Raw genomic sequence first — 20,686 nt, 5'->3', positions numbered from 1 at the left:
CTATGAATACCAGACAGATTTTTAGAAACTCTACTTCAAAGTATTTTACCCTATGTACAAAATGCTTTTTTACAGTAGGGACAAATAGTGAAAATTGGGTTCAGTATTGTTTGCGCTTACATTGATATTCTCTTTTATTTCAAGCTCATGAATCACATTGTTAGATACTGATAATATTCCAAAAATAAGGAACAGAATTACCAAGCAGTTGAGTAAAATTTCAGTTTTGTATGTGGAAAATATGCATACGATAAGAGAGGTGTTCTCTACATTACTTACAATGTAGATCATTTGACTGCTGTGGCAATCACAGTGGGTAGTTGTATATATGAATTGATTTGTCAGAAATTACGCTCTATTTCACAAAATTATTTGGAGCATGGCTAAACCCATACAACAAGAATATGGATATCCCAGGAAGCCACTGCCCCTGAGAGGGATGCAGACCCACTAGATTTGCTTTCATGTTCATTTTTTTATTAGCCACTCTCCAGTGTGCTTTTATTTTAAAGCAAAATAACCATTTATTTACTTCCTTGGAATCTTCCTCTTGGTACAGAGACAGTCTACATTTCTGTGGTATTACTAGAAAGATACAGTGCAAAAGCAAAACCTCAGAAGACAGAATCAAAAGAAGAGGATTTATTTTAATTTATTATTTGGAAAAAAACCCCAATATTAACTGGAAATACATATTAGGGACAGCCAAGAAATGCACTGAAGCACACTGAATGCAGCATAAAGGTGGGCTCATTTTATGTCATTTTTCAAGAAAGCAAAGCAGATAAAAAAAGAAAGCATGAAAGTATATTATTAAGAGAAAAGTGTAGAAAAATAATATAAAAAAAGCAATTGGAGGATTTTTAGCTTGGTGAGTTGCTGCAATAAAGTATGTGCATTTACTCCTTATCATACAAGACACAGAAACATTCCTGATTTTATTGCTTGCCCTGTTAAAATTAACACAGATGTCTCAGCTCAGAATGTCATTAGTTGTAAAATGCTCTGTCTTTGTAGTTACCAAAGCCTTGCGTGGAAGGTGGTGGATCACACTTCTGCCACATATGAAGAGTAATCTCTCAGACCAAAAGACTGCATTGCTTCTGAGATCGAGACTTTCAAAAGTCCCCAGTACTTTGGGTGGCAGGTTTTCCAGGTGTCTGAGTGAGGGTGAACACCCCAGGCAGTTCATGATGACTGCCAAGAGGAATAGGCTATAAATGTCCCACTGGGACTTCTGGCCTTAGACCCTTTCATCACCCTGCTCGGATGGGCTGTGAGAAGGTGGTTGCTTGATGTTCGTCAGCATCACAAGGTCATAGGATGATTCACATTGGCAGGGGCCTCAGGAGTCTCTTGTTCAACCTCCTGCTCAAAGCAGGGTGAGCAGTGAGGCTGGACCAGGTTGCTGCTGTTGAAGGCGCTCTTTTGGGCAGCTCTACTAAAGAAGTTTTATTTGCACTCTTTTGGCATAGAATGGTTTAGGTTGGAAGGGACCTTTAGAGCTCATCTAGTCCAACCCCCCTGCAATGAGCAGAGACACCTTCAACCAGATCAGGTTGCTCAGAGCCCCATCCAACTTGGTCTTGAATGTTTCCAGGGATGGGGCCTCCTCTACCTCTCTGGGCAACCCGTTCCAGGGTTTCACTACCCTCATTGTAAAGAATTTCTTCCTTATATCCAGTCTAAATTTACCCTGTTTTAGTTTAAAACCATTACCCCTTGTCCTGTCACAGCTGGCCCTACTAAAAAGATTGTCCCCATCTTTCCTACAGGCTCCCTCTCAGTACTGAAAGGCCGCAATCAGGTCTCCCCGCAGCCTTCTCTTCTCCAGGCTGAACAAGCCCAACTCCCTCAGCCTGTCCTCATAGGAGAGGTGCTCCAGCCCTCGGATCATTTTTGTAGACCCTCTCCAACAGTTCCATGTCCTTCTTGTGCTGAGGGCTCCAGAGCTGGACGCAGTACTGCAGGTGAGGTCTCACCAGAGCAGAGTAGAGGGGCAGAATCTCCTCCCTCGACCTGCTGGCCACGCTTCTCCTGATGCAGCCCAGAGTACAGTTGGCCTTCTGGGCTGCAAGTGCACATTTCCGGCTCATGTCCAGCTTTTTGTCCATCAGTACCCCCAAGTCCCTCTTGGCAGGGCTGCTCTCGATCCTTGATAACAATGGAGCAGTTCTCCATTATCTCAAAGATGTTTATTCATGGGGAGCTGTGAAGTCCTGTAAGACCTATCGACTGCATCACTTCTTTACTCGTCTTTGAATTCACTCCTGCTGCTTGCCAGACTTGCTATTACTTGATTTAGCTTCACTATTTAAAAGCTGTGCTTCCACTGTGCAGAATGCTACTGCCTTCACTCTGACTGCATGTGATAGTAACTACAGCCCTCAGGCAACAGAATCTGCAGGATCAGACCCAGTATTAAAACCACGTTTTCCTGAAAAGCCTTTGTCCAGTAGAAATTGTTTGAGGAAAAAGATCTGAAACTCTCGTTCTTACTTTTGTTCACATGAATGAACTTCTGCAGGCAGAATCCTTGCATTTAGGTAGATGCATGGGGGTAAAAGATGGAAGTATTCTTCTCATCCTAAATCTTTTATAAGAGAGGATGCGTGCAGAAAGTGTGCACACAGCAGAGCTCTTGCCCTTGCTGCAAGCTGGCAAGCTCAAATCTTACCATCCTTTGGAAGAAGCTACTCACAGCAGGCTGCACGATAGCTGTCCAAGCTGAGCCTGAGATCAAATTCAAATTTTAAAAGATTACAGATGGTCTATTGTAATAACAATCCTAAAGAAAATCAATGTAGAATTTTAACTTTTCTTTCAGATTTCTTATTTGCTTTTATCCTAGCCTCTTTGCACTCAGAATTGGTTCTCCTGACATAATTATTTCTTACAGCAAAATCTAATGTCATGTTCTGCATTTCACAGCTCCAGAGCTTGGCTAACCCCACCACTTAGAGGATCTGCTGTCTTTCTGTAAAATCATGCTATGCTTCTGAATGAGCAGGCAAACTCCAGAAATCTGCTGTACAGGCTGGAGACCTTCCTTTGGGCATCATGCCTCAGCTCAAAAAGGCTTTTAGACACATTAATAACAATCTTAGTGTGAGGTTGGTATTTAACAGCCTTGCTAAACTGGGGAACGATCTTTTGTCTTCAGTAGGGTTGAGATGCCACCTTGAGAATCAACCTGTCCGTAGGACACTGTAAATCGTATTGCACCTTCTGTCAGTCCCCCTGCATCGTGCGAAGTGGGTGCTTTCAACCGCTTCACTGGAGCCGACTGAAGGCAGCGAGGCTGTCCAGCTGGAGAGCAAGGAACGCTGCGACAGCAGGGGAAAAGGGGCTCTCTGCCTTAAAAACCAGGAGCCTAACTTCCCATTTTCTGATCTAAGCTCAAGGTGAGGAAACAGAGCTTCAAAACACCAGGGCCAGTGGGCAGAAGAAAGCATTTTCTGCTGATCTGCTTAAGGTGGGATGAGTTGACCTTGAAGCTTTTAGAACAAACAAATAAAATAAAAGTGGATAACTCAGTCGCTGAACTAGCAGAAGAGCTGCACCATTCTGGCAACATTGTAGGTTACCTCAATAAAGAACTTTCATCTCTACCTCACAGAAATCAAATAGTGATCCGTTGCATTATTACAACATTAAAGCTATAAAAGAAAGAGTGAAACCAGTATTATACCTATATAGCTCAGTAAAAAAGTCCACAAAGGCTATTTTCTGTAATGAGATATTATACATCATCTAGACACAGCAGGCAAAACCCATAACGAATGTGGCTAAATAAAGCAAACCTTCACTACAAGGTGCCTATGGTGATGTTCAAAACATGACTTTGGTGCCTGATGTGCAATTTAGGTGCATTGATCCAGTAAAGTAACATAAAAAATCCTGCCTACTCTTTTAGTATCTGCGTAGGTGATAGACTGCACACGTGTAAGTTGTGCCTACACAGATCCCCAGCAGCATGCAAACAAGGTCTGAAATACATCTGAAGATATAGTATGCTAAGTGAAGCTGTGTGATCTGGAGGTGAGACAGAGCTAAGCCACGGTGAGGACTTTTATGGTGTTGTGGATTCGTGCCATACTGGATCACAGCACAAGCTTACCTGTGCCAGAGATCCACTGGTCAGCTATCCTCTACACACAGGTATCCTGGCAAAAATGTTTATTTATGTGCCTGCAGTTCTTCTACCAAGCCTATTTAGCAATGGTCCTGCTGGACAGAGAGTATAGGACCACTTTCTTTCATTCATTGCTTTTTATTCTACAGATTAGGGTTTTGCCGCATCTAATTCATGGATGCCCAAATGCTCTGTTAGGTTTGGCTCTTCAAGACTTCCTGAACACAGGTCTGAAGTGGTAAGTTGTTAGGTTGCCATCCATAATGATGCAAGGACTGCAAAAACTCCGCTGGAAGGCATGCTTTTCCTTTAATTACAGGTGCTTCTTGAAATGCCATACATAGCTAAACCCCAGACTGCCAGTCAGAAGTGTGACCAGATCACACTCCTCATTGCGGTATGCCCGTTAGAAAGTGATGCGACGGTAATCAGGTGGCGATGTGGTACATTAGACTCGGTATCATGGCCAGAAGAGGCTCACATGGTAATTGCAATCTAGCATGATGTTATGGTTGGTGATAGTGTTGTTTAGAAAATCCCTAGGGAAAGCGTTGTTTTCACAAAGTGTACCGAGATTCTGCTGTGAAATAATTAGAAGAGCATGACTGACTTTTCATTTCATTTCATATCCTCTCTTACTTATATATGGTTTTCTGAAGAAACTTCAGTGGCATTATTTAATATGTCTGTCTTGCTGAAATTAGCCAACTGGATCCTGATTTTGAAAAGATCCATTTTTTTTTTACCCCAGGAAAGTTATTTTTATGGAATTCATTACTTTATTGACAGTGTGTTTATTTCCAGTCATGACAGTTTCTCACAGCATACAATCAGTGTCAGGATTTGTATTTAATTACCATATTCCTATGTTGAATACCTTTAAAACTCATCTGATTAATTTATCGAAATGCAGAATAAGGATGAGATTTACCATGTTCAACACATCAATCACAAGGAATCACCTCGCTTGCATATTTGTCCCATAAAATGTTTGCATTACCCTAAATATTCCAAGTCACGCTTTGGTTCAAGAACTCCCCTCCTATAACTTATTTTTATTCACATAACATAAAACTTAAATGGACCGGGTAGAACTTAACATATAAAATTACTCGCTTTTGAAAAACCCTGACCAGTGAAGGTCACTCATTGCCAGCAAACCAAGGCACTGAAACTGCATCCTAAAAAAATATTGCTTTTACAAATGCATTAAATTCCAGTTAACGGCATCCTTATTCATTTTTCAAATACCAACATTAATGATCCATAGTCTAACCTTAATATAATGCTTTTTGTTTGATTTATTGTTTTAGCTCCAGAAGTGTTCCAGGCCTTTATGGATGGAGGTCCAGGATACTCATACCCTGTAGACTGGTGGTCGCTAGGAATCACAGCGTATGAATTACTGAGGGGCTGGGTAAGAATGATGGGGTTTCTTCTTGTTTCACACATTGACTGACAGAAGTCCCAAAGCTTGTGGTGCCCCTGAAGCCACCCTTCACGATAAAATTTGAGTGGACGAGGCTGCAGTTCAGGTCAGAAATGCTGTCCTGAGCCCTTTCCAAGCGGGAAACATTCTCGGGAAAGTTTCACCATCATCAATTAGATGATGAAAGTTTGCCTAAAATGGACAGAGACTTTCAGTGTGTGCTAAGGAAGAGCCTAATGTTTTAATGACTTCTCAACAATGCTGAACTGGAAACAATAGTATTTTTTTCCAAATAGAAGTTGAGTTACTTCAGGCTTCATTATATCTTTGATTGTCTTGGCTAATACCTTAGAAGATCTAATGTAATATTCTAAGATGCTTGGCCCAGCTACAGAAAATGCTTATCTGCCAGTGCACTTTTTACTTATCTAATCAATTAGGTGAATAAGCTTAATGAAAAATCTTCCTGAGCATGGTCAAATATCACAGAAGATAATGGAAAATTCTATTCCATTTTGGTTCAAAGGATTGAAGTTGGTTGCTTAAATATTTACTATTCCCTATGGAAAACAGTAATTTAGATACTATTTCAGGATAATGACATAGCTGAAGTAGCTGGTTATTGTAGTTCTTATTTTGGGAAGAGGATTTTATTGCATTGCTGTATGCTGGTTTTAAGGAAGGAATATTTGTTATCGTATGACACTAACACAGTACCACTACCCTGTCCTGCTAGGCACTTTGTAATGGGAGAGAATCCATCCCATAAAGTTCTCACAGTTTCATGCAGGATAACAGGCAAGGAAACTAGAAATAAAGGACAATTATTATGCCCATTTTTAGAAGGAAAACTACATTTCACAGTGTCTGTACGTTGTTACTTCAATCCAGAAGCTACCTTTTTCAAAGGCCTAAAACTTGGCCAAACTATTTTGTATTTCCATTCAAATGACAAAAGTCATGCTCCTGATGCAAAGATCTCTCCCATGCCAAATCTCAGTCCTGCTCTCAAAGCACAGGAGCATTAAAAACATTTTTAGGAAAAAAAAAAAAAAAGAGTCTTTGCAATCTCTGCAATCTTTTGCAGTCTCTGCCATCGTTCTCAAAAATTACTGAGTGTTTAAGCTAACATTCTTCCCAGGATGGAAAATTTTAACCTGAACAGTTAAGGTCTGGCAGTGATAAGGATAATACATTCTCAGCCCTAGTCACAGACAGTAGTACTGGCTGTACATATAATAAATTAAAAGAACATCCTGCTGTTTTTATACCAAGCCCTTCACCAGTGAGTGTCTCCAAGAAAGCAGCACAACGAACGATTGTGTAAGGAAAGCTGAACTCCCAAGACAAATCACAAAAGATACCTAGTCACTTTAATAAATGAAAAATTCTATAGAATGGTATCCCTTTGCCAAGAGCTGTACAGTGTTCTCTGAATAAGTCTATCTGGCTACAGACAAAGCAAAGCTGAGACTGAATTGAATTTTTTTCTTAAATAAAAACATTGCCATCTGTCCATGCTCCAGTCAACCAAGCCAGCTGCTTGTTTTCTCCTGGAGAGTGGCTCCTGCCCACTGAGCAAGCCAGAGGGTGGCTTGGCAGTCCATGCCTTTGTACGGACTAGGAAAAGGTGCATTTTTTCCTGAATTGTATTTCTAAATTTTTCCAGTCTAGGCAAGGCCTAAACTGACAGGACTGGTGACAAGAGAAGTAGCGGTGGGTTGAGGGAATGTGCTTAACCTGAGGCATGTTGCTGCCCACACCAGCCCTGAGCTCCCAAGGTCCGTCTGCTGCAGCGGCCCTGCACAGATGGCTGCAGAGGAGCAGCTTGTGCCTCCTAGGTTGCAAGCTAAACCTGCAGGCAGGCAGCCTCCTCCTCCTCCTCCACGTTCCCACAGCACTGTGCCCAGTTCTGGGAAGAAAGCCCCATTGCCACAGAGCAGACGGGTGGGTGCTTGGTGCAGCCCACCCGCTCCTGCTACAGCCGCCCTGGGGAAAGGGGAGGGTGCTGCAGCGGGCAGAGCCACCCGGAGGTACAGCTTTCTGCAGTCGGAGCATGGTGCGTGCTAGTGCATGGGGAAGGCAGGAGGGAAGGGAGGACGGAGCATTGGAAATGAGAAGCGTTAGAAATTTTGATCATTTTCCACCTCTGAGCTCTGCATAGAGTATGACACTGTCTGCCTGAATCCAAGAGGAGCTAAGTAAAAATGAGTAGCTTTCTATTGAGATGAATTTTTGTTTTTATTTGCCTCTACTGTTACGAGATGCAAGAGTCCTCAGAGGAGGCTCAGGGTACTCCAGGCATTGCAGCCATTCTCATGCCTTCCCCCCTACTGCCAGGTGGCCAAGACATTGCTGGGAACAGGACTGTAGCTACAGGAGTAGGCTGCATCTGCTACAGAACGGTCTGGACCATTTTTTGATTGTAGCACTAGCATTTCTCAATATGTTGTAGGCACATTTCTCTCCTTCGCCAGTTGTTGATAAAAGACCTAACAAACCAAAAAGTAAATTTATAAAGCTTTGCACCATTGCACTTCCCCAAGTCCATGCAATTAAACTGCTTGATGCAAACCATGACTCATGTCAGTCTCTTCCTAAGCTGTAGACAACTGCTAAAATATTATAGTAACTGTATATACCGTGCCCTGGAGAGACACAAGGTGAAGGAAAGAGGTAGTAGGTGGGATTCTTGGACTCTGACTTTCACTGTGATGTGAACAGTTTACAATGAATTCAGGCAAAACATCACGAACAAAAGCAACACAGATCTTTTTTCCTTTCACAAAATAAAACAGAAGGGATCTGACCCTCAAGTGGATTGAAGAGCTGAAAAATATGGGATCTATAGGTGTGAAGGACCTTAAAAGACCAAGCTTATAATGGCCATTTGTAGCTTAAATCAACCGAGAACAATATTAAAAATCTCTGCAAAGCTCAAAAAATCAAGTAAGACTGCAGAATGCTAATAAACTTTAATATTAGTCAAGTTATTTAAGAATTTTTCTGGTGAGGTAAAAGGCATGTGCAGAAACTTCCTTAACAGAAAAACTTCCCTATTTTTATTCTCACTTTTTACTTCTTTCAAATATTCATTGTTCCTTAAAGTTGCTATTTTTAGAGCAAAGTCACCATTTCCAACAACTGGTGTAAATTCCGGCTCAATGATCATATTGGTCACATTGTTATATCAAGTCCAAATCAGCAGTAGGTTACTTCATGGCAACAGACAGAATGTTAACCTTTCATTTTTAATAGCCGTTTTATGGCAGCATCACCACAGGTAGGGAAAAGCATGTGACAGACTATTTCAAATGACAGTTTTGAACCTGATTCAAGAAAATTATGTATTCAGAGCATGCATTTAGGTCCTGTTGAATTCATATGGACATTATAATGTTAAATGACAACAGACTCTCTGAATGTGAATCAAAGCAAAAACATTCAAGCAATCCTTGGATTTATTTTTAGAACATCCCAATGCCTTGGAATGGACTTGGTTTCATACAGATGTTCAAAGTTAAACATGCACATGAATCTTCTCAGAATAAGAATATTTTCTGGGCCTTTATGAAGAGTGGCTCTAATTCACGTTCAGATTAGGTAACTAACACCTAGAAATATTCTTAAATTATAATCTTATACCAGTACACGCTAGCAAAAGTCAAGGGATGATTCAGTTCTTAGTGAAGGTAATGAGTGTTTGCTCTGTGCTGTTGAGGCTATTGGATTAGAAGGCAACTCTGTGTTGTGCATGAATTACGATGCATCAATTTGCACATTGCTGCTATGATGGCATTTGCCTGCAGATCTCATATCCCATATCACGTATTTGTCACCTGCTGGGTACAACTTAATTCACAAGCACTCCACACTCTATCCTTGTGTAAAAGAATACATCAACATAGAGTGTCATTCTAACAACTTACTTCACAAATACAAGTCTTTAAAAAATAGATGCATAATAATTAACAATAATATCAATTTAGACGTAGTACTTTCATTTCCAAATGCTATATTTAATCAAAGATAAATCACAGCAGTCTTCATGAACGAAGCACTGTGAAGCCTGGAGCTTCTCCTATAGAAGAATTTAGGCACTGCAAAAGCAGGACAGCTGGTCCATATAATCCATAGGTCCATGTAATGAGTTAATTTTAGAATTCAAAAAGGGCAAAGGAGAAAGATTGGGATTTGGAGTCTACTTTTTTACTGTGGTTCTTACAGAGAATTTTTTGTAAGCTCTTTTTAATTTCTCTTTCTACTACTCAGTAAAATCAGGATGACAAAGCTCCCTTCAGCCACCACTTTTCCATTTTGTCAGTTTAGATCACAAGTACATTCTAGTACTACAAGTGAAAAATAGTAAATAATCCACATTTCACGCAGAATGCCCCAGGAACAAAATTATTCAGCCATCTCATTTCAACTGATACTTCTTTTCATGAGAGAAAAATTTGCTGAGGAAATGAATCTATGAGTAATTACATTCATTACGACCAAAGGAAAGCACACATGCAAAGAAGAATTAGCCTCAAAATTGTTATAAGATGTTTTAGTGGTTTTGATATTTCCAGCATAAACAATACTGAGCTCAGGAAAACATGAATTGTCTACAGTCTTTTGTCCATTCTTGCTGACTTGATATTGATTTAACTTTGTCCCAGAGGCCCTATGAAATTCATTCAGCCACCCCCATTGATGAGATACTCAACATGTTCAAGATAGAAAGAGTTCACTACTCATCTGCGTGGTGCAAGGGCATGATAGCACTACTGAAAAAGGTAAGAAAGCACAAACACCTTCTCTCCTCTCTTCTCTGCTCTTCCAGAAGCCCCTCCAACAGTGCAGAGGCATCAGGCAAGCACAGACTTTAGGCAGTCAAAATTTCAAGGATAGGAAAGCAGTGCTTATTCCTAGACCTTTCTGAATGTTAGGGATGCAGTATTCTCTCTTGAGAAGCTGGATTATTCTTAAACTTAGACTAAGGCATTTAATGGCCTCCAATAAATAGAAATATTTTTTTTTGCTTGCTTATTTTAAAACTGATTTGCTAGTGATGGCAAAACTTTGGGGATCGGTAATTCCCACTCTGTGCCTTGGCCCCATTATCTCCAGCCCTAGTTGTGGACATGGGAAGGGGAAGGAAGGACCACTCTGCCCTCTGAATTTCTGCCACAGTTTCCAGCCAGGGACCTTCTAAGTGAAAAAGGCTGTATCCCTCCCTGTCCCATGTTGCTATAGTTGCAACAACAAAAGTTGAGCCACTTTGCTGTAAATGTCACTAAGCTACAAGCTGTGATTCTTTCTGAATGCATGACGACCCTAGAAATTGCTTTCCTCCTAAAATCCCAGGGTTTTGTTTGGCTTCATTTTCTGGCCATGCTGCAAGGATCACCTGTCTCTTTTAGGCATTTCAGACCATCAATACCGATATCTGAGCTGGAAATGTTTGTGAATGTGTGACTAGAGCAACAGAAGATCAATCTCCTTTGCAGCAATGAGCAATCTATTTTTGATAGATGGAGCAATGAGGTGGTTAATTTTAACTGCTGCCAGGATGCTTGGTGTAACTACATCTTCCAATAAATTAAAGATGAAATACAAATTCTTGGGTAGCATTGAACTGTGATGTTTCATGTCACTCAGACTCTTGTGTATTTGCAAACAGACTTTTGTTACTAATACATTTATAGACTTCATGCCTGCAACAGCCATCTGGTGGCAATTAAATTATATTCATTTTCTATGAGTTATTACTTTTATTTTCTTAGATTGGGACTTCTAGGAGTTGTTAGAGGATTCCCTAGCCATTTTCTTACTCTAAATTGTGTATCATACAATTTATGTGTGATATGTTTACTCTTTTATATGGCATCCGGTTCCTTAGAAAATGCCTTGTGCTTGATCGCAGCTCCTCACTAAGGACCCGCAGTGCCGTCTTTCAAGCCTTGCAGACATCCAAAGTTCTCCATACCTAACTGATGTCAACTGGGATGCTGTTCTAGAGAAAACTGTGACCCCAGGCTTTGTTCCTAACGTAAGTCAGTATTCCAGGTGAACTGTGTTTGCAAATTCCAACTTTAATTATCACTGCTGTTTTATTTGTTTATGCTTGCATTTATTGCTCTTCAGTGGTTTACTTCTCCAAGCAGCTTTACTTTGGATTCTGATTTCACTTACTCAGTCACAGCTAAGGGAAAATTTGGTCCATCTCTTTAGATCACAACAAAAACTAATTAACCTTGGTTCACTTTTTGTTCCCTTTCAAATAAAAAAAATTTCTAGACTTTGCATTTCAGCCGTTAGAGCAAAAGATTCTCAGAGTTAACTCTGAGCCAAAGAATACCAAGCTGACTGTTACTGCTATGGAAGTTAGGCATCTAAATAACATTTTCAAGACTTTCTAACATCTCAGAGTCCTGTTCCTTTTTCACTTAAAAAATACTGTTCAAAAGACCAACCTATTTCCTTTCTGACAGTTTCCTACACTAAAACATTCATTTTTACTGTGGTTCCATTTTGTTGATGTTTTCTGGATATTTCCATTTTGATCATTCGTAAGTTAAATGGATTTGAGGGCCATGAATAAAAACCAATGCCTGTGGTGTTGACATGCTTCTCCACTTTGTTGCTTGCCTACTTTGTGAACTTGTCAGTGTTAGGTTTACGGGTGGACACGAGGATCTTGAAAGTCTTTTCCAAACTGAATTCTGTGATTCTATGATTCTGTGTTCAGTCATATTGCATCATAATTCTTCTCCAAACAATACATTTGTAGCATGCTAAGGATTGTTTATATCTTTTTACGCAGCTGTGAATAAAGATGAGGAAGGGGGAATAGCTAGACCCTATCCTCATCCAGGGGCACATTAGAGTTCTTGCTAAATCTGATGGTGGCATGGTCCAGCCCTGCAGAAGCTGCTGGAGAGAGGGCATTGCCTAATGGAGTGAAGGCAGCCAGGTGGGTTGCCAGGACAGTGCTGGCAGTGTTTGCTGTGCTTCCTGGCATCTGACCGGAGTCTTTCCTGGAAGCAGCATCCTGCAGGAGAAGAAAGATGTGGGTGGGAAAGCAGGGGTGAAATGTCTTCCTTTCACATTTTAGCTCAATGGTGGTGCAAGCTGAAAACTTGAGAGGTGAATATCATATTTACCAAACCAAGGTCAGGACTCCTTCCCTTTTACGCAACATCCCTGCAGCTGGAATAATTGCTATGCCATGCCAGGCCCTTCCCCTGCACTTTCCCAGGTTGCTACCCTAAGCAAAACACTGCAGAACAAAGCTTCTCCCTGGCCTGCTGGACCATGAACTCCATCCTCCAAGGTGGCATGGATCTACAAGATGAATGGAGACTGCTTTTCCTCTTTTCCTTTTTTTTTTTAAGTTAGAGTTGCCCTCTGAGATATCAGAGGAGTGGGCTGACTCTCAGACAAAAAACAACTCCTAGCTGAAGGTTTGATCCGCAGCTGTCAGCATGTGGGAGACTTCACACACCTGTTTTGTGTTTTAGAAGAAGGATCCAGTTCCCCATACCCAAAGGTACAACATAAACGGGGATCCAGGAGAGTCCAGTCATGCCTATGTACATGTCTTAGGACTTAAAGTCAAGAGAGAGGACTTCGACCTGCTTCAGTAAAATGGGCTACTGAAACCTGCCTTTGGCAAGTGTTCTCTGCTCCTGTTGCTGCCCCAACATTATTCGTTCCTTCGACATCTCAGTCTCCTCCTTGCTCCCATTTAAGCTTGAATTCATAGGGCTATATCTTCCATTTTCACTCTGCTCCCAAGGGTTGGACTCAGCCCAGCTTTGGTCCAGGAGCATATAGCCAACTAATGCAATGTGTGCCACCCTGCCAAGCCTGCCTCCTAAGCAGTGAGGTATGGTCATTTGGCTGTGGTAATAGGACCTAATAAAGGGACTGCAAGTTTTTCACATTCAACTGGCTTATGCCCAGCCTGCCCAAATCTGGCGCACAACAAGAGTGTGATGGTCTGTCTGGCCATAGACGAGTATCTCCAAGTCCTTAATTCACAGTCCTCTTGTGGCTGTTTGCTTCTTTCCACCTGGGTTTAGGTTGCTTTGAGGGTACCTTACTCCTGAGAGAGTATAGATAAGTTTCCTGACTTCTTAAGAATGGTGAAAAAAGCAATTTTAAATGTAATTTCAGATGCAATTGTGGAACCTATGTGTCTGGTAGTGCTCTATTAGCCAAATGTCCCGTCTCTGTGGTTGATGTTGACGATGGAGAACATCACGGAGACTGAGAAAAGAGGAAGGCCTCCTGAAATATTTTGAACTGTCTGCCATTAAACAAGTGTCAAAAGACAGCTATTCTTTTTCCATGTGGATTCACCTCATTTGTGTTTTGGAAGGACTCTATTATATTGGAAGGTAATCTGTAATATTGGAGGGAAAATAATATTCTATGTTTAAAAGAAAACAGGAGTAAAAAGTTACTTTTGTCTACTCAGATTAATCTGAAAGTCCCATTAGAAGTTGTATCAGACACTTCAGGACAGAGGCTGATACTGCAGGGCTTGTCCCACCTGGTTGATCAGGTGTCTTAGGAAAAACAGTGAGAAGGTGAGAGTCAAAGCGTCTTTTCTAGAACAACACTTCTTTTTATAGTAAACTTTACTCTTTCATGAGACCAAGTTTGGCCAGGAATTTTCCAAAAACTTTTCTCTCTGTTGTCCCAGAAAAACCTTTACTGATTAACTGGGGCCACACAACAAAATATTTCCTGGTTTTCAGGCTTTGGATGAGAGGGTAAATTAGAGCTAACATATATACTGTGATCTGGGGAGAGTTTTATAACTAGAGATTTTTATAACTTTCTGACAGCTTGCTGTTCCTGTCAGGAGCTTTCCTGCCTTCTGAAGGCAAGAGGGCCTGCAGGAGGCCTGTGGTAGGAAGGTCCCATCATTTAAGTTCTCCTCTGTAGTTTGATTCCATAAACATCGTTCTTACCTAACTACTACATGTGTTTCTTTATGGTTTAGCTAACTTCTTTATATTCAGCTTGGAGTCATAAATTGTTAGTAGTTTTTTTGTATTGTTAAATATTTGATAAAGGAAGCAAGAAATTATTTAAATGTAATTTGCTTTCATTTTAAAGTTTCAGAATTAAAGTGATGTATTTTTTAAGCAGTCAAACAACTCTTAAAGCTATTCATGCTCAAAAATTGATCAGAAGTAAATAATTATTTATTTAAAAATAAATATAAATAAGCTATAAAACTCATTAATAAAAAACAAATACATTTTATTAAACCTGACTGGATAGCTTGCAGGAAAAGGCATCAGAGAGCTTACTATTATACTTAGAGTATACAGAATTTTCTAGGAATAAAGATGATGGAGTGATCTCTAAATCAAATGTTTCATTATAGGACACCACAATTTATGTAAGTGATTTCTGGTGTGCTTTTACTGCTTAGTGTCTTTAGTCACTAAATAATAGCTGCCATTTATATATAACTTACCTTAGTACTTCCACCTTGATGGTGACAATGGTGTGATTAAACTCCCAGAAGTCCCAGAGAAAATCAGACTGCTTTTAAGATCTTCCACCACACAATTCAAATTGTTTCAAAATTTTTTTGAAATGCTTTGAGAGAATGAGCAGAAAAAAGAAACTCATGTTACTCTGATTACAGGAGCAGCAAAACACTGATCCAGTCATTAGGATGCCAAACAGTGACTTTTTAAAAATTTATTGGCTTCAGCTGAACCATAGATTTTCTGGCCATACCCTAGCTCTTACCCTTAAATAGGAGAGGAACAGCTCATCCCAAATATTTTCATGAGATGGCCTTACCGCACTAATGAATAGAATTAAAAAAAACCAACCCAAACCTCAAGGCATAACTGTGCTCCTGTAAACTTTTATGCTGAAAAGACCTGAAAGAATCAAGAACCTGAAAAGAATTAAGGAAGAATCTGAAAAGAGTCAAGGGAGGAAATGACCATATAGAAATGGTGTTTCCAATCATCCTGCTTAAAAAAGAACTTCCTGATACAACAAAGAATCTTAAGATTTTGTTCAAGCACCACAAATTGATATAGAAATGGAGAATCCAGAATATCTACGAAATGTAAGTAATGGGTTAGAAAAAGCATAATAGAACCATTTTTTGATATAAATGCTGCTAATTAAAAAAGTCCTGCTCCTTCCTTTGTGATCATGGATGGGAGCTGGGTAACTGAATACAGCTGCAGCTCTTCAGAACATCAGATTTTAACAAGGCCTTAGAGGTACTCTCCATCCCTCCTGAGCTGTTACAGTCATTATTCCTGTTCTACAGCACTAACCAGTATTCTGATGAAAACCTTTGGCCGGAATAATCTCTCTCATTGGGGTAACATAACTGTAGTCACTCTAGCAGTACATCTCTATATAACTATGAAGAGGATCTAACTCTTTATAATTGCTTTATAATATGTTAGGGGTTTTGCCCCTTAACTCCCTTATTTAAGCTTCAAGCATCACTCTGGGCCTAAAAAGACAGTTTTCATTTTACAGACAGAGTTGGAAAGCTGGATCTTTTTTAATGTTATTAATACTTGCCAGACAAACTTGAGAAGACAATGAAGTTTCAAAGAGTAACTTTGAATCCTTTTGTACCAGAAAGGAAGGCTGAACTGTGATCCTACATTTGAACTTGAAGAAATGATTTTAGAGTCCAAACCTCTCCATAAAAAGAAAAAGCGACTTGCCAAAAACAAATCCAAAGATGGAGCTAAGGAAACCTGCCCACTGGTAAGCTGGGGACTGTGGCTGTGGTTGGTGGCATTTCATTTACATTCTCTAATGGGCAAAATCAGTTTGATCACCTCTAAAACCAGACTTGACCTCTCTGTTGTTTCACATAGAGCATAACCCATCTCCAAAGCAAGATTAAAAGCAACCATTTATTTCAGTCATGTTTAAGTTGTAATCATTTCTAAGATTCTCACAGATGCTCATTTAAAGTATGAAAAAGTGTTGCCAGTTGGCAAATATGCTTCCCACACACGGACAGATAGTTATAAGAAGTATTTATCCTCTACCGGTACCAAAAATGAAAAGTATGAAGTGAAAAGCTCATTATTTATAAACGTCTCAAAGCTGTCTCTTGCAGTCTTGACTAATGTGTCCCACATAGAAAGACCCATTGTATAAATAGTCGAAACTTCTGAGAAGACTAAGAAATAACTATTTTCCAGACTCAAATTTTCATTTCAGTGAGGTTTTATAAATTCTATTGCTACTCCTAATGATTTTAAATGCTCATGCAAGCTATTCTTCTTTGAGCTATCAAACGTAAAAACCCTCAGGAATTCTTTGTGGGGAACTTCTTCCAAAAGAAAGAAGGATTGATTGTGCTATCATGGCCCACTTTTGAAGAGTCTTCAAAACGCCTTTTGATAGTATTCATTCATAAGCTGTTTTCTTCTGTATCATTTCTGTTGTGATTTTTGCCCATGATTTTCCACCTTTTTTAATCAACCTATTCATGCTGTTTTTTAAAGAACGTACACCTGCAGCAGTGCTTGGAAACCGTTCGGAAAGAATTCATCATATTCAACAGAGAGAAGTAAGTGCATTTCTTAATGCCTGTTTAGCATGCACTACTGAAATTAATTTGAGAATGATATTTTTTTTTCCTCCCCCAGTGTAAGGAAAAGAGATAAATGATCACAGCAGCAAGGGCTAAAAGGCTGGATTTCCATTGATTTCTTCCTCTTACAGTCTCTGGTGTGATGGTTTTGTAGTTCTTCCTTCTCTGAAAGGAAACAGAGCTGCTTGTGGTGAAATTATGTTAGAGAAATAAGGTGAATGTCACCAAAACTCTCTGGAGAAAGTGTTAGAAATTAAGCAAAGGGAATAGAATACAAGGGGTGGCTTTTTCACAACTTGAACAAAACCAAGGGAAGTGATAACTCATGAAATATAAATGATATGAACTGCAGTGTTCTGACTTGGAAACTCCATTCATACTTCACCACCATAAACCAGGTAAATTCAACATTAGTTATTTCCACAGAGCTAAATATTAGAACTAGATCAGACAGGAAGGAAGTGCTTTATAGTCTAACCATCATCCAGCATCCATAGAAACACAAGTCTGAATCCCAAGGCTGCATAATCTTTCTGGTCCAATTAAGACACTGCATCTCACGTAGTTTACTGTGTGTGAGTTGTGGTCCACTATGCACCTGTTTGTGTTACGGATACAGCTCAGAACCGGGGAGTTCTTTGTCTTTGGTCAAAATACCACATTTCATCCAAGTATATTCAGTGGTTTTATTTGACCTAATTACATCTGCAAGCCTTTCTAATGGAGTTGTGAAAAGTTAGAAATTAATTAAAAAGTTGTGAATATCTTACTCAGTGCTTACAATGCAGGTAATTATTGTCTTCTGTAACTACAACTGGGAAACAGGGATTGTCAGCTCTGCGCATTTGACATGATGTCATGAAGGATAATCCCCATTGTCCTGTTACAATTTGTGGGAGATGTCTATGGCCAATCCTAACTGCTCACAGAAACTACAGCAAGGACTTAGAACAGGAACGTCTGACAGACTCTGCGTGTCATTTTGCATGATCTCTAGCACAAGAGAGCCTTACCTTTATGTAAGGGCCATAAACAACAAAAGCCAGACCAAGTCAGCTCATAAAAGGTTTTCAGAAGGGTCTTGGTGTACTTCTCTGAATCGGCTCTGGTATTGGTGAACTAGGGAACGCCCAAACTTTGTAGGAATTTTATTAGCCCACAAAAATCAAAATTATTAAGACTGTAATAGCAAGCTTAGAAAAGATTGCATTGATAAATCAATTTAGTGTATTTCCAAGAAGTTGTTAATACAACAGGTTCATTTCCAGGTATGGCCCTCTCATCTTCTCCAGAATCATAAATCAAAGAAAGCCAATATACAGCAATTTTTGAAAGATAAAATAAAATACCAGATTTTGTTAATACACTTTCAAAATCCCATTGTGTATGTTCACTAGCATTGAACAATTTCTTTTGACATGATTTTACTATGCTATTCTTAAATCTTTTTTAGCAGTGCATAGGCAGGTTTTTTCATTTTTTTTCATATTGCGCAGCTACAGTAACAACACAAGCTATGAAGGATTCTGAGAGGCTGATGGGAGATCAAGAAGTTTAAGTGGACTACGAGTAAAATGGAAGCAAAAGATAAAACATATGCACTTCATTCAGAACAGCATGTGTTTTGGTCATTGCTTGATTGGCTTTGACAAGGTAAAGGAAAAATATTTGGTAGAGACCTACAACAGATCCTGCATTGTCTTAAGACAGATCACAATCATTTCTTGTTTAAATTGTATTAGGGATGAGGAAAGACATGGAGAGACTTCTGTAATACTTTTCAAAGACAAAAATGTTAATAAGGGGGGAAGCAGAGAATTCAAATTTTTGAAAAGCAGAATGTATTCAAGTTAATGGGAACAAAACAAGAGCAATGACAGACAGAGACGCCATCGTATCGGAGAGAAGAGGCTACATAGTATATGTTGGACTAATTCATGGTGGGTTTCCTTAGACCCTTCTGTGCCCTCAGGGGTGTATGTATGCACAGCCTGAGGCTGTACCGACATGGATTTCCAAAGCCAGTCGGGTTCTTAGGAACAGCTGCAGATGCTGAAGGGCATGAACTGTTCCTGCAAACACGATATCCAATAGTGCATGATCGTAGCACTGGGTGAGGTGTCAGTCCCAAGCAGGACTTTAAAGCAGTCTCAGATTAATACAGCCAATTGTTTTGATACTCCTCCGTGTTCCTCTACATAGAGCAGAGTTGCTTATGTAGTCTAGCTGTTTAAAAAAACTCTGCATACTTCTTTAGATATTCATTATATTCAGCCACAAAAAGCTGTAATTTATTGTGATTTCAGCCTTCTGCTCAGTTTAATTCAGTGGCACAGAGCACTACAGAAATCCTAAGAAAGTGTGAATCAAAAAATTTAGCCCATCTTTCAAGGGAAAAGATGAGGATTCTAGGCAAAATTATGGATGTTTCTAATTAAGCAACGGAAAGTCACAGAGTAATGTGTAGTTAGAGTGCAGTGTTAACCATGCCAGTTCCACAACATCTTGCAATCCAATATTTGTAAAATATCTGCTATGAAAAGCAGAATCTGGTTTTATTGAATGTCTTGCTGATACTTCCAGACTGTGCTTCTTTTTCACTCGATATCTTTCATCTTGCAACAGGTATTGCAAATCTTGAAATATGTCGTATTTATTTTCTTTCCAAGAAGCTCAGGAGACTATCAGAAACTCTTAGACCGCAGTTAAGGGCTGGGGATGGGTAGGTGGGATAGAGAAAAGTCTTACTAGACTGAAAAGAATTAAAAGATAATTCAAGGCACTGAATGAAGTACCTTAGAGTGTAAATTAATGCTGGCAAAGACAGAATGTGCATATTTTCACTTTTCTACTGCTTTCTGCAGTTAAGTAATTGAAAACTGCTATTTATAGGAATGTTTTAAGCAAGATGAGTGCATGAGGAAGACAGAGTCCACTTTAGCTAAGCCGAGCTTTCAAATGAGTAGGCTCTGTTAAAAAGGCTGATGTTTTTCCAGATGGCTTTACCAGCATGTTCGGGCAACATACCTTCTCGGTAAGTCTTACATTGTCCTTGAATGTAATTTATTAGGTTGCACTATAGTTTAGCTGTGTAGCTGATATTTATGGTTTGAACAGTTATGGAATAGGATGAAAGATTTGAAGAATTAAAAAACAATAGGATATTGTATGCAATCAGAGAGCACAGACATACACTGCAAAATGCAGATGACACCAAGTTTGGCAGGAGTGTTGCTCTGCTTGAGGGTAGAAAGGTTCTGCAGAGGGACCTGGACAGGCTGGACCAACGGGCCAAGGCCAACTGTATGAGGTTCAACAAGGCCAAGTGCGGGGTCCTGCACTTGGGTCACAACACTCCCATGCAGCGCTACAGGCTTGGGGATGAGTGGCTGGAAAGCTGCCCAGCAGAGAGGGACCTGGGGTTGTTGGTGAACAGACGGCTGAATATGAACCAGCAGTGTGCCCAGGTGGCCAAGAGGGCCAACGGCGTCCTGGCTTGGATCAGCAACACGGCGGC

General features: G+C 40.0%; 1 protein-coding gene across 2 annotated transcripts in view; it reads left to right on the top strand.

The window, feature by feature from the left end:
- STK32B (serine/threonine kinase 32B) overlaps positions 1-20,686 on the top strand; it is a 150,667-nt gene that overhangs the window by 111,804 nt on the left and 18,177 nt on the right. For both annotated transcript variants that reach the window (XM_035891095.1, XM_035891094.1), the window contains 5 exons: positions 5,449-5,552; positions 10,232-10,348; positions 11,479-11,604; positions 16,197-16,328; positions 17,081-17,145. In XM_035891095.1, the coding sequence (XP_035746988.1) occupies positions 5,449-5,552; positions 10,232-10,348; positions 11,479-11,604; positions 16,197-16,328; positions 17,081-17,145 (544 nt within the window). The remainder of the gene's footprint in view (positions 1-5,448; positions 5,553-10,231; positions 10,349-11,478; positions 11,605-16,196; positions 16,329-17,080; positions 17,146-20,686) is intronic.

Source organism: Egretta garzetta, unplaced genomic scaffold (assembly GCF_000687185.1).
Source record: "Egretta garzetta isolate BGI_Z169 unplaced genomic scaffold, ASM68718v1 scaffold193, whole genome shotgun sequence".
Taxonomy (NCBI): Eukaryota; Metazoa; Chordata; class Aves; order Pelecaniformes; family Ardeidae; genus Egretta; species Egretta garzetta.
The sequence above is the reverse complement of the archived record's forward strand: the minus strand, read 5'-3'. Positions and strand labels throughout refer to the sequence as shown.